This window comes from Aethalodelphis obliquidens, unplaced genomic scaffold, assembly GCF_003676395.1.
Source record: "Aethalodelphis obliquidens isolate GAN/ISIS:26980383/991018 unplaced genomic scaffold, ASM367639v1 scaffold19, whole genome shotgun sequence".
NCBI classification, from domain to species: Eukaryota; Metazoa; Chordata; class Mammalia; order Artiodactyla; family Delphinidae; genus Aethalodelphis; species Aethalodelphis obliquidens.
Window position 1 is genome coordinate 11,117,688 of NW_020837963.1, and position 14,677 is coordinate 11,132,364.

Consider the following 14,677-nt stretch of genomic DNA (forward strand, 5'->3'; position numbering starts at 1 on the left):
ATCCTCTAGCTCCTACACCTCTCCGCCTTTCTCTCAACTGACAATTTTCTTTTTACTTGGATAGTTGCAACTCATCCAGTAATGGCACCATCCACTCATGCAGTATCACTTCTAATAGAACAAAATGCATACTGATTCATCCAATAACCATTTCCAATGCCCTTCTCTCTTGCCTGCCTCTTGAGTCCTAGTGCCAACTAACACTGTAAAAGTTCACTCTCCCCGCTTCCCTTGCAGCTATGGGTAAATATCTCTTAGAGATCTGACCAATAAGATGTTAACAAAATCCTGCTCAAGGCCACGGGTTTCTGGGGATGCTAGTTTCCCCGCTGATGGAATGAGATACAAGTGGGTATGGATGCTACTCTAACCTCTGCCTCTCCAACTTCCTATCCTGAACTCTGACATGGTGTCTGGGGTTCAGCAGCCGTCTTGCAAGAAATGCAAGATGAGAGAAAAAGATGAAGAATTAAAATCGGCATGCTGAGGAGGGCAGGAAAGCAAAGATGGCAACACTAATTTGCTGAATCCACACCGGCAACTCCCACCTGCAGACATCCCCTTAAGTGATGGAAAAAGCCATGTTTGTTTGATGATGATGTTACTCTGATCAGGTATTCCATTAGTTGCAGCTGAACACACACTTAACTGCATGGCACCTCAGGGAATTCTTGCCACGCTCTCTACAAGTGAGGCAGTGCGGGGTGGTTGAGAACAAGGGCTTTGGAGTCCAGCAGATAAAGCTTGGGATCTGGGCTCTGCCCCTTCTCACTGCACAACACCAGGCAGGTAACCTAATCTCTCTGATCCTCAACGGTACCTGCCCCTGTAAAACGGCAATGACAATGCCCAAGAAAGAAACCAGGTTGTAAGTGTAAAGTATTAGTGGATGCCTGGTATACCATGAGCACCAAAACATCTCAGCCATTACTACAAGGAAACTGATGGTTGGTATCCTAGACATGTGATCCAACAGCACCCTGTGCACACATTGATCAGTTCCCTAATGTCCTGACTTAAAATTATTTGTTACCCATCTGACTCCTTCCATAGACTGTGGGCCACGCTGAAAGCAAGAAGAGTGGCATGTCACTCTCTGGTACCTAACAGGGGCCTGCATGGCACAGATTTTCCACAAGTACTTTCTGGATGAATGAATGAATGAACCAAAGACTAATTTGAGTGCTGAAGTTTGGTTGGCTTCTAGGACAACTAAAATTTATATGGATGGTTAAAAAAATACATATACTGAGGACCATATGATGGCAGACATGCTGATGACACGTTCATTTTATTTATCAAGAAGCCAATCAAACTTGTAAAGCAGTAAGATATTCTGTTTTGCTTTCACAAATATGTGATTTGCCATTTCCCTCCCTGCCATAAGGGAGTACTTGCTCTCTGTCTGAAAATCAAGAGAGCTAGGATATGAGGTGTCAAAACCACTCGCGATACAACCAAGCCAAAAACAGCACATGAGGCTTCCCTGGTAGCGCAGCGGTTGAGAGTCCGCCTGCCGATGCAGGGGACGCGGGTTCGTGCCCCGGTCCGGGAGGATCCCACATGCCGCGGAGCGGCTGGGCCCGTGAGCCATGGCCGCTGAGCCTGCGCATCCGGAGCCTGTTCCGCAAAGGGAGAGGCCACAGCAGTGAGAGGCCCACGTACCGCAAGAAAAAAAAAAAAAAAAACAGCACATGAGATCTACATTTTATCTTTTCTACTCCGTCCAACTTAGCCTCTAGAAAAGGCTCTCCTCCTGAATGTTGCTATGAAGTTATAAAATGAACGATCCTCATTGTCTGGCAGGGGGATGATGTGGACGTGGGAGGGGGGAGCTTCTCGGGCTCTCCAAATATCAGAACGCGCCCAAACATTTTTTCTAAACCGCGTTTTGTCATCTGCAGTCAAACGCATACAAAATAGCATCGTATAGGAACGCTATTTAAACGTGACCGCTGAAACACGGTTCCTAATCACAGTGACCTTGGAAAACCGCCTTGATATAAAAACCAGCCCTCCCTTGGTCATTAAGATTTTTGCCTGCAGCGGGAGCACTTTCTTTGTCTCTAGGGAGGGATACTCCCTCGTAGTAAAAGGCAAGGTGATCTGCTCTGATAAAACTTTAACAGGTGCTTCAATTTATATATTATATTACAGCCTTACAAGCTTACACTAATTATTAATTATCCGCCTAAGTGTACACTGCTTTACACATCCTGCCCCTTAACTAGAGTACTCAGAAAAGCCATTGTACTTTGCCGGACTAACGGACCATGTCTTGGACAGTTAAATGGCCTAGCAAATGCAAAGATTTTCCCATATGTACACTTTACAGTGTTCATGCAGATCCACCGCCTATGCAAACCAACTGCGTTTCCGCAACCATACCCCACCTTGAGGAACGTGGGTAACTGAGGGAGGGCTGGAAATGGACGATCTTAGCAAATTAGAGCCAATTTACGAAGCAGCTTCCTTAGTGTTTGCAAAGAGCATCACTCTGTGGTTAGGACTGTAGGGATAGTGAGTTCTCTCATTCTACTCTGCAAACATTTTCCAGGAGTCACAGAGAGCCTTCTTTTTATGCTAGAGCAGGTGTGAACTCAATTCCACCCTAAGACTAGTATCAGCTCAGCTGAGAGAATAGCCATAAATTTTTATTTCAGAACTAAATGAAACTCATGAGGGTATGGGGCAAAATCTCATTAACTATTAAAAAGCCTTTAAACGACTCTGAGCAGGCCTGCTTTCTATGGTTTTATTTTCAATTTGGCGTTCAAGCTGTATACAGGACTTTGCAATGAATGGAAAATGCAATCACAAAAAGTGTATATATTTTGAACCGTTTTATCTTTGAGGTAACAAAACATTTCAGAGAGTTCTTCCCCCCCCCCTCCCCCGCCACCGAGACCACATCTCCATGAGTTAGGTCAGTAAAAGAAATAAGGAAACCAAGGGTAAAGGAAAAGTGGGAGATGACCAAAAGATTATGCAGCAAACTATTATTTCATCGGTCAGTTTTGCCCCCAACTAGTTACTAGGATGCCTGACAGAGGTTGCCCACAGCTGCTTAAGCGGTCTGCCAAGATATTGAAAATATTTATGCTCACTGCATCTCAGTTTCCAAATAACATTTGCGAGACCATCAATAAATAAGGAAAAGGGAAACTCTGCAATGAGAAAAATAAACACACACACACAATATAAAGTATGAATTTAATCCTGTCAAGCCAAGCTTTAAGGATTCCCCAAATCTGAATATTAGGCTCATTTCTGAATACTCTGAAAGTTCTGAAGAAGACATGGTCACCAATAAATTCTTCTCCACGATTTGGTATTGCCCAATTAAGTACCATCAGTTACACATAAAGAGTTTATGCTTGCATCCCCAGCATTCAGATTTGGCTACTGAACTGTCCAGAGTACGGCTTGGTCTGAATAGCCAAGGTGAGGAAAAGGCAGGAGCAATTAGTAACCTAGTAATTTCAGAGATTCAGGCAGCCACGTCGATGCTGGTAATTCAAGGCTAGAAAATCGCACTTCGAGATCGGAACGCTCTAAAATTAGCTTTTTGTGTGTCTCTTTCTCTCTCATCCTTCTCTCCTTTTGTCTCCCCCTTCTCCACCAAATGTTATCAGATATTACACACATTCCATTTTCATTCAGCTTTTAATATGGCCCACGAGGGGGTGGCATTTAATTAATCACTTCCACATTCTGCCAAAACTCACTACATGAGTCTCAAGTCTGCATGTTACTTTTGCCAAGCTGGTCAGACCCAATGAAAAGAAAAAGAAACCCAGAGAAAATAAAAGTAGGTGTAATGGTCATTCACAGCCACTGCGTGTAAGGGCCAGGTATTGATATTCTTCCTGTTTCTCCGTTTAAATGCAGAGCAACTACTCAGACGAGAAATTCCATCAGAGCGCTAAAGATTGCCCAAAATCACATAACGGGAGAGCGGAGAGCTGGGAGTCAAACCAGTGCCAGCTCGACACAAGCCTCGCTCGGCCCACCATCCTCCACTGCCCCCATACTAGGGCTTCCAAGGGATCTTCAAGCTGTAGGAAAGCTTTCTAGGTTTTATGTTAAACATCAACAATGTAACCAGCTATATTTTGTACCAATTTAAAGCAAAACACCCGTATCGTTTTTTCTATTAAGAAACATGTGTCAAGGAACTGAGGAAGGATTAATAAACAGTCATCAAGAAGATGAGAAATATTGGGGATGTGTCTATTAAGTGCTTGGGAATACATTTAATTCGGTCCCAATCTATGCTCCAAACAGTCTGCCACTGTTGGTCCCTGGGTCTGATATTCTGAAAGAGGAAATAAAATGAGATCCACTGAATACCTCTTTCTACTCAAAAATCATACACGGTTCCTGAGGAAGGACTCAGAACCCCTCAGGAGTGAAGGGAATGAGAGGATGACGTACACAGGCAACATTCTTTGCCAAGCTTCTCTGGAGAAGAACAAACTGAACTGGAAGACTACCTCCAAAACGTTCCCCAGAACCTAGAAGGGACGTGTGATAGGATCCCCTTGATAAAAAGCATCCTACCCAGAGGTTACTCCATATGCAGATGACCTACAGTGCAGGTGAAGAAATCTCAACTCGTCAGCAGGCCTCCCGGCCCACCACTCACAATCCACACCGAGGCGCTTTCCGCCACGGGTAACAACGAACCTCGAGAACATTTAAGTTGGAGAGAAAAATGGCTGGAGGCAAATGTTTCATCAAGGGGCACATCTGAATTCCACGAAGTTGGCCCCCAAGAGGTACTTGTTTTCTAGGATTACTGTTTTTTGTGGAAAGGCTGAACAAGAAACCTTTTTATTCCAGTCTTGCTGTTTTCAGAAGTGATCACTCCACACTATCTCCACCTGTTCTTGCCTTCTATTCCAATCTCAATAGAAGGTAAAGGTGTTTTCAAACTGTCATCACCCAAGACCCGAAGTCTCCAGCATTTTCAATTAATCACAGACAGAAGTGACAGAGTGCCAATGGGTAGCTGGGCAATGGCCTAAGATAAGAGCCAGAGAGCAGAGTGGTTACTGCCAAGTGTACCACGTCATTGCACGGCTGCCCGGTGATGCTGGGGTAAGTGTGACAGGTATCGCTACACTCACCTTAGAAATGCCAAAGTTGGGGCGCATAAGAAATTTAGCCAAAGTCCCATCACCATGAAGTCGAACAGCAGGGACCCTCAGCCTAGGCCACTATTCCGCGAGCCCCCTCAAGCCTGCAGTGCTTCAAGCTGAGCTCCTTGGCTGCTCTGGTCCTTAATGAAGGTTATCATGTGAACAAAGACGACAGGCTTACGGCATTTTCTCTTTTTTTTAAATGAAGGTCAATAGCGCGCTTAAGGTAGGCACACAACTTTCACGGACGTGGGGTTAACAGACTCTGAACATTACTGCTGCTTCCCCTGGGGCTGAGGGGCAGTGAGAGGTTTGCCAAGTGTTTGACCCTCCACCCAAGGGTCCAGTCAAGAAGGCCGTTACTGGTGAAGGCTATGCCAGGCGTATTTTAAGTGGCCAGCTTAGGCAAAATTCAAGGTAATGCCTTTCCAGTGAAAAGCTTAACAGGAGAACTTTGTACTAAAGGAAAACGGCACTGTTTATTCCACATCCTGCTTTCCTTTAAAGATCGACAGTCCCTCCCCAGTCCATGTTCTCGTGGGCCTGATGCATGCCGTGACTGCGATCAGCAGAGGTGGGAAACTTCTGGCCAGAAGTTGGATCCAGCGCTCACCACAATTTCATGCAGTCCTGGCGCGCTGACCAAGATTAAATGTCTGTTGGCTGCACCTCATCCTCCGCATTAAAGATCAACCAATACAACTATATACATATTAAAGTAAAATAGAAGGTTCTTCTGCCCCCGGCAGCGGGCATTCTTGGGTGAGTGCTTCACGGCGACATGGCAGGTGGTTGGAGGGAAGTTCCCGGGAGCCTGTTTGGCAGTGGCCCAGGGGAACGATCTCTGTCACTTACAAAGTGACATGTCCCGGGACCTTGCCACTCCAGGATGCCAGGCCAGCTCGGAGCGGCTGCCGCAGTGGACCGTGGCAGTGGGCCCCAGCCTTAGGCTCTGCCAGAGGCCACTGAAGGGACTGGAGACAAGGCTGGAGGCTGGAGCCATGGGCGGTTGCACGACCAGGCAGCTCTGTACAGCCTGGCAGGAATTCAAGCCGGAGACCTAGAAGAGAAGGTTCTGGATCATGAGGACATGAAGCCCTTGACTCTGGCTGGTTGTTGCCTTGATCACGGGATGAGGACAAGGAAAGCACAGCCTTGGCAATGAAATGAGGACAGCCCACCCGTGCGACTCTCCCGCGGTCCTTTCTCTATCATCTTCCGTTCAGTACTCTTTTTCTGTTCCACGCCTCTTTGTCTTTCTCTCTAATCTGCTGACCAGAATCCAGAGTCGAGACCCATTTTTATATTTTGCTTCTCACATGAAAGCTGGAGCCTTGTTCTTTATTTTCAAAGCTGCTAAATTGAAAATTACAGATTCTTCCCTTAAAAGAAACTAAATAAACCCTGTAAATTGGCTAAGCCCGATGTGCATTCTCAACTCCCTTCTCTCATATCTCTTTCCATTGCATAGGCTGGAGAAGCAGTTGTGTACATTCTCACCCCCTCCAAATTCTGCAGCTGGAGAATGGCCGTGGATGTAGGGGGGCGGGGACCATACGGCCAGACTCACCTTTTCCCTGCTTCTTGCTGCATCAAACCCAAACTTGACTCCGGAAGCTGTGACAGTCACCTTTAGACAATGAGGGAAGGGACAAAGGAATCACAGAGACACAAGCCTGGACTTCAATGAACTGCAAACCAAACCTAGCCACGGCCTACCACCAGACTTCGAGTATGAGAAAAACTATGCGTAAGCCACCATTAGTCACATTTTTCATTCTTTCCAAGCAAAAGCATGCCTACCTGACACAAACTGCTTTTTCCTTTGACTTGACTCTAAGACGATTTATTTTCTCTTAGGGTCAATAACTTTCCATGTGAGAAATCTTCCTCTGGTATGTAGAAGACCTACACTTTTCTGCTAGGTATAGTTTTCAAGTAACGTTTTTCTGGTATCAGTTCTTCTAAATTTTAAAGAAGCCTGGTTTAGTCCACCTAGTTTGACTATAAGTGTTTGATTATCACAGCATTGCTACGTTATACCATCGAGCGAGCAGCCTAATGGAAAGAAAACAAGACTGATGAAAGAGGAACAGAAATGTTTATTGACTGGACGAGAGGAAACAAGTTACCTTATCTGAATACTGGAGACACACAACTGTTTTCAGTGGCCTTGCAAAAAATATTGATTTTACTTATTTCCTTTTATAAATAAAATAATCTGTGGTGTGTTTACTGAAAACTGAAATCTATCACACTGTAATATGGTCTGTTTCCTGACATTCCGTAGAGTCAAGGTTACAGAACTACAGAATGAACTTCTAGATGACTGTCCCTGGTTTAGGGTTTTCTTCCTGACACAGTAAAAGGTAGGCCTGACTTTAATTTATGGGCTTTTCACTTAGGGTTTAGACCCAAATATCTGATTTCCCCAATTTATTCATGAACGAAACAATCCACTAGCCATTTACTGAGGCCCTGCAACTCTATGCCAAGTCCTGGCCCATGCAGAGCACTTTTCTCCCGGTGACGTGCAGTAACTTAGTGAGTTATTATTTTACCCCCGATCAATCCAATCCCTTACCTATAGTTTGCAATGAGTTGAGGTAGAAAAGCAACATCCATGTGAATCAGGCTTTAAAGAATTACATTTGGAAAACACATCACTAGCAAAGTTACGTGAAGGTATCACAAAATAGAGACGCATGGATTAGAAAGAACGCTGAAACATCTCTAAAGATAAAATACCGTATAAGCAGAAAATGGCATACCTGAAAGATCAATGGACCATTAGTTGAGAAAATTACCTCAGAAATCATCTAGAGACTTGTTCCCCCCTCAATTTAAAGATATAAAAAAGATCTGACCTAAAGACCCACAGACATTTGTAACAAAAGAGAGTAGAAAAGTCAGTTCTCTGGCTCCCAGCCTTCACTCAAAATCAGCATTAATTAGATCATTGGGGATGATACTTAAAAGAGTCTTATTTGTTAATACTTCAGGAAGGCATTTTAAGCTAACATTAAAATAACAAAATTCCCAAACAAAGCTAACAAGAAATAAAACCACTATTAGACATGTCTTCTCTCAGAAACTGCTTGTTACCACATTATCAGTCCGATAGCTAACAGATGATATCAAGATAACCTCAAGCTAAAAACTGTCATAAAAAAAGGCATTGAAAATGCACAGACATCCCTCACCAGTGAGCTAGTAAGCAGCCTGCTATCACTACTGAACTTCAGAACAATTAAAAAGTGAACTAAAATTTCTAGAGCTGACATCCACATTCACAATTCCACTTTCATGAAATTACTAAAATACTGTTTGACCTCTGACACTTCAAAGTCAAATAACAGCCTTTTTTGTCCAAGTTTTGTTATTTTCAAATATTTACATTCCAGCATGGAAAAAAATAAGATACAGAACCAGGAGGTCAAGTTAAATCTTATCCATGCTTTGAAAAAACTATGTTTCTTTGTGGTCATTCTTTTCCTTTGTGTGTTAAGGTTTTCAAAACCGTTTTCCAAGTAAGAGCCTCTTCATTGGGTATTTCCAGTTTTACAGTGAAAAGAAAAACTCCCTTAACATTAACATCTACTCACATTCGCCGTTTTACAAGACTGTGCCACTGGCCTCTGCCACTGGGATTTGAAAGCGCTCACAACACTTCACCTTTATGCTGGGCTAAACTCAGGGTAGCCATAAACACTTTGAAGTAATACAAACCTAAATATTCCTGCTCGGCAAACGGAGCAGTGGAAGCGAATTATAATGAGCTAGCAGCTGTCACAATATGACCACAGTAACCAAATCAAAATATCAACCGCTAACCCAGATGAGATTCAAAGGTCATCCTATAAGCCAGCAGCTTTCTGCAGTTCTGCCTGAACCACGATCTAATCCTGCAGTAAAATGTTCCACTGAGCTAGTTTAGAAATCAGTTAGTCTATGGTAGGAAATTATTTAGTGCACTGTTGGAGTACCACGAGTGGGACAGGAACCAAATACCACAATAAGGAAACCGAACCATTCACAAGGGGACATGTAAAAACACAGCCGCTCATGTTGAACTAAGCTGCACCCAACCGTACCAAAGTATCACTTTTCACATCCTTCAGTTACCAATGCACGTCTATAATCTTACTGGCATCTTGCTCACTCAAACAATCTGGTTTTCAATTAAGGCTCTGGAACAATAGAAGGAATATGCATGCTTAGATCCTTCCTTGGATCAAAAAGTTGTAGCTAGAAAATATACTGTCTCCCATTGTAAAAAAATATTTGGACAATTACCTGCAAAAGCTTCATGCTTGGCAAACAAAACAAACAAGCAGGAATGCTTTTTTTAAAAAAAAATCCGTACTCTTTGCATATAGTTCTTGCCAGGATTTTCAACTATTCCATAGCATATAATCCTCTTAAAAGCACAAGGCTTGGACCCATGGCCCCTCCGTCCTATTAGCATATTCTGAAAGCTACCCACTGACCACCTGTAAAGGTTTAATCAAACTGTTTAATAACTGCAGTGAACAAGTTTCCAACAGATCAAGTGTACATTATTATCATTAATAATCATACGGAGACACAAGGAAGAAGTGATTAGTTCTCTCCAGATACAAAACAGGGCAGGGAATTTCAAACAAGTAAAAATGCAAACTGGCTTGCTTGTCTCTACCCAAGGAAAACAATGAGTGAGGACTCAGGAAGTGTCAAGTAAAAGAGTCTGCTAGGGCTTCCCTGGTGGCACAGTGGCTGAGAGTCACCCTGCCGATGCAGGGGACACGGGTTCGTGCCCCGGTCCGGGAAGATCCCACATGCCGCGGAGCGGCTGGGCCCGTGAGCCATGGCCGCTGAGCCTGCGCGTCTGGAGCCTGTGCCCTGCAACGGGAGAGGCCACAACAGTGAGAGGCCTGCGTACCGCAAAAAAAAAAAAAAAAAAAAGAGTCTGCTATACAACTATAGAATCATGATGCTGTACACCTAAAACTAGTATCATGTGATATGTCAATTATACCTCAATAAAAAATGTTTTAATTTAAAAAGGGAACTATATGAATTGGTCAAGGCAGGCAGTCAGCTAGATGACTCAGTGCTGAAATCTCAACTCCTCAAGACTTCCCCATACTAGAAGAAAAACAAAAAGCCATACACACTTATTCTTTAAAACAACAAACTTCAGGGCTTGCTTTTTTTGTTTACTTTAGTTATGTTTTTCTTTAAAGGATTTACACAGTATCAACTTCCAAAACTCTGTATGGCAACTGTAACTACAGACAGCAATGGAAGGAGCAGTGCACCCTTATAAACCAAATGTCATTAATTCTTCTAGCACAATAGGTGTGCATGTGTGTGTGCGCGTGCACACGTACGTGTGCATGCATGCAAGTGCACTTGTGTTCGCGTGTTTATTTTTAGTTTAGGGATTCAAACTAATACCAAACAAGGTATTATATTCAGATATGCAAGCTTATTTCTAAAGGAATAAATTAATGGAGACACCCTATTACTTACAAATTATATACCATTTTGCATTAGTTTGAGATACACAAATAAATTAAATTTTTGTATTTTGGTGCCAGAGGTAAGTATTAGATTACAAAAACTGTAACATTTATGCAAAACCATTCATGTGAAGTCAGAGTTCAGAATTGTAATAAAGGGTTTTGTTACTATAACAGAAATTATAAGCAAATGTTAGCAGTGCCTGCATCATTCCTCCAAAATAGTGCACTGCCATAAAGAACAAAATATATAGTAATAATTCAATCCTAAAAGAAGAGAGTGGCTCATTACTTCTTTCTTTCCTCACAATAAAATAAAACCTAAGTGAACAGTTTACCAAAAAAATAGGTCATCTGCAGTTAATAACTCTTTCCCGTAAAATTAGTGTCACTTATTTCTGTAGCAGACGCCTAATTCAGTCACAGACTTGATTGATTTGACAACAGAGAATCTAGTCTAATAAAGTGGCTGATTTATTTCTGATGCTATAGCTTTTACCCTAATGTGACATCACAGCAGAATGAAATCTTTGACATGTAAAGAAATCCTATGCACTTTTCATGAAAACTAAGATTTCTGAAAGTAGATATTGTTGTCAAAAACTTACAGTAAAGACTAATATCTTCTTTTGGTAGAACGAAAACTTCCACAAAGATTACAACACAGAATATGGATTCGGACACAAAGAGCAGTTTAGGATATACCATATATTCGGTGAGTTCAAATTATTGGCTATACTAATAGGTCTAATTTTATCTTTGTCTTCATTTGTAAATTGGTTGTCTTTAATTTCTTGAAAACGATCTCTCTTCTCTTTGTAAAGGTACAGCATAGCACCAAGCATGGTTCATTTCAAAAGTGGTTTCATTTTAAATCAACAGCAGCTTGGGCAAAATCAATGAGCATCTTTGTTCCCTGAATCTAGCCCTGAGATACTCAAGCCAATCAAGAAGGCATTTGGGATGTGAGAAATTATAAAGTGCGGGGAGCGGGGGGGGGATTTGTAATGCAGCATCCTAGTTAATTCTCTAAAAATATTTTTTTTAATCCTTTTCCAAAGTAAAGATGCAAGGTATTTCATAGTGGTTTAAATGTCTTTTCCTCCCTTTTTTTTTGCACACTGCGCCATGCCCTCTGGCTCTGAGCGTGACTTCCCTGACCCCAGTCTGACACTGCACCGTTAATGTCAGATAAACCATTTAGCCCGGGCACAATTCTTTTCTGTGCAAAAATCTGCTTGAGGTGGAAAATGTAGCAGTTTGTAAACAATAAAGAGCCATGTTTCAGACCAGACAGCTTATCTAACAGAGAAGTCCTTTCATTGGGAACAGTGGGTGGGAGCCTCCCGGACATAGTAGCATTTCCTACCACAATGCAGGAGACTGTCTTGGCCTCCATATTTAAGGGTTTAATGGGAAGGAGGGCAGACAGGATAAAAGAACACAGCTGACATGGACTTTCAGCTTAAACAACAACTAAGTGAAAAGAGTCAGCTCTCTCCATTCCAGCTCTAGACTCTCAGCTCACTTATATTTTAATACTGTTTGGATTGAAAAACGAATTTGGTTCGTAAAACAGTTACCCAGGAGGATACACAAACAAGAACAATTATTTGGTATCTCTGTATTGTTTGGTGCCTTCTGTAATATTAACTTATCATGTTGTTCTTTAGGAAAACTGTTTTTCATGGACATAACATAAACTTCTCAATATGAGTAGTAATTTATCCTATTTTACGTTAGCTCATTGGAGGATAGGTTTAGAATCTTCCAAAGAATTCTTTAATATACTCTTTACGTGCTACTTCTCAAGATGATTATTTTCAGCTTAATCTTTTATTTTATGAAGCTGGATGAGGAGAAATAGAGATGGGATGATATGAGATTCTAGAATTATTACTACTGTCATGGAAAAAAATCTAAAGTTTTTCTTTAAAATCTAAGTTGACAAATATATTTAGTCACCTGCATCTGTCTATCCTGGAAACAGGAAACACTGCATTTCTTATCAACAATGGATTTAAAAACCTGGGATTTTTACTTTAGCTACAAAGTTAAAACATAAATATGAAAGTTAAAGTAAAAAAAAAGAGAACAAACATAAGAACAACCTATGGTCAAACACAACTTTGAGAACGTGGTCCTCAAAGTTGGGATGACACTTTACGGCCCATTAAAAATAAATTCCTAGTATTTCTCTGCTTTGACTATAGTGTGTTAAATACCTGAAGTCCCTTTAGATGGATTTGATGGTGACTTTTGAAAAACTGACTGAGATTCAAGAACAATATACACCTTAAATAACAAGTATAGTGTCCAAGGCTTAAAAACTGGGACACTTCTCAGAAGCATCTGCAATTATGGTTTCAGAATGATATATATATGGCTGTGTGTTTTCCTTGGAGTATAGTCCAACAGCCCAGGACACGAAATTTAACCTCATTTATTGATGGATTCACAACAGGATCTGGCCACATTGAGAGATTTACTAATATTGTTAAAACTCACATTTATTAGAACAGAGATCTTTTTTTTCCAATGAAAACTAAAGTAACAGCTATTGGGACCTTTTAAGCCGTTACAAATTGTCCTTCCATTGCTCAGGTTACTGCTGTGAAAAAAAAAAATCCCTACAGGGTAGTCAAAGCAGAAACGAAAGCTAAAGATGCCAGTAGGAAAGGCATGCTAGAAATTCGAAGACTGTCTCAAACTACATGTAGCTCACTTCATGAAGTAGGATGCGGACCTCCTAGACCGTCAGCACTAAAGTTCACGCCTTGATAAACACATAACCAGACTTTACAATTCAACTTGAACATGCTACTCTGATTTAAGCACACTAAACCTATTATTAAAGGGACTTCCATGACCCCTTTAATAAAAATTCAAGCTAACACTGACTTTATCTCATTGACAATGGATAGGCCCAATGATATTATTTTAAATATTCACTGCTTTCAGTTCATCAACGTTAAACTTAGAAAACAACTGTTGCGGGCTTCCCTGGTGGCACAGTGGTTGAGAGTCACCCTGCCGATGCAGGGGACACGGGTTCGTGCCCCGGTCCGGGAAGATCCCACATGCCGCAGAGCGGCTGGGCCCGTGAGCCATGGCCGCTGAGCCTGTGCGTCCGGAGCCTGTGCTCCGCAATGGGAGAGGCCACAACAGTGAGAGGCCCACGTACCGCAAAAAAAAAAAAAAAAAAGAAAGAAAGAAAACAACTGTTGCAACATTGAAATTGGGAGAAGTGCTTTACGTCTAAGAAACACAAAATTTTCCACATGGATTCAGTATCACTGAAATTAGGTAATTCCACATGGTTGTAAAACTTAGTCCTGTATATGCTATTACCAAGCATAGACTGTCAATATTTTTCTGCAATTTAAAATTACTATAGCGAACTGGCCGAAAATCCAAGTTCCTAAAAAACAGAATCTCTGTCTGGGCTTTATTCTCCCTTCCAAGGTAAAACATAAACATTCAAAAAATGCATGCTAATTCAAAATTAGTCTTACTTTGTATTCTGGAATTGACAAAAGGTGGAGAGAGATTGTCATGTGACCCAAGGTCCCTGCTGGTCATGTGGTCATAGGGAGTCCCATCTCCATAGTTCTGCAAATAAAATAACAGCATAAGTTTAAATTCGCCATGAATAAATCAGCACATAAGTATGCCCGACTATTGACACCTCTCTAACCCAAAGAAATTGGAGTCCACCATTCCCACCCTGGCACGTCATTAGAAGGAAGCTTCTTCACAGGTACAGTGGGAAATAGAGGGCTCTAGAGTCTGCACAGTCCACATCCTCCTCATAACAGCCGTGAAATTGGGGGAATAATAATAATGGAACCAACTGCATGAAGTTATTGACATGATCAAATGAAATAATGCATGTAAAACACCTGATACATATAAACTATATTGTAAATATTACATTATTACTTTGAAAAGCCCACATTATTTCAAAAAAAAAAAGCAAAATGTGCTACGGGAAAGTTACCCATAACCTGTAATGAACTGCCTTTGGAA

The 14,677-nt window shown here is 41.7% G+C and overlaps 1 protein-coding gene across 14 annotated transcripts in view; it reads right to left on the bottom strand.

Annotated features, from left to right (window-relative positions):
• Window positions 1-14,677, bottom strand: part of TCF4 (transcription factor 4) — a 360,826-nt gene that overhangs the window by 220,584 nt on the left and 125,565 nt on the right. For all 14 annotated transcript variants that reach the window (XM_027118574.1, XM_027118569.1, XM_027118572.1 and 11 more), the window contains one exon: window positions 14,164-14,260. In XM_027118574.1, the coding sequence (XP_026974375.1) occupies window positions 14,164-14,260 (97 nt within the window). The remainder of the gene's footprint in view (window positions 1-14,163; window positions 14,261-14,677) is intronic.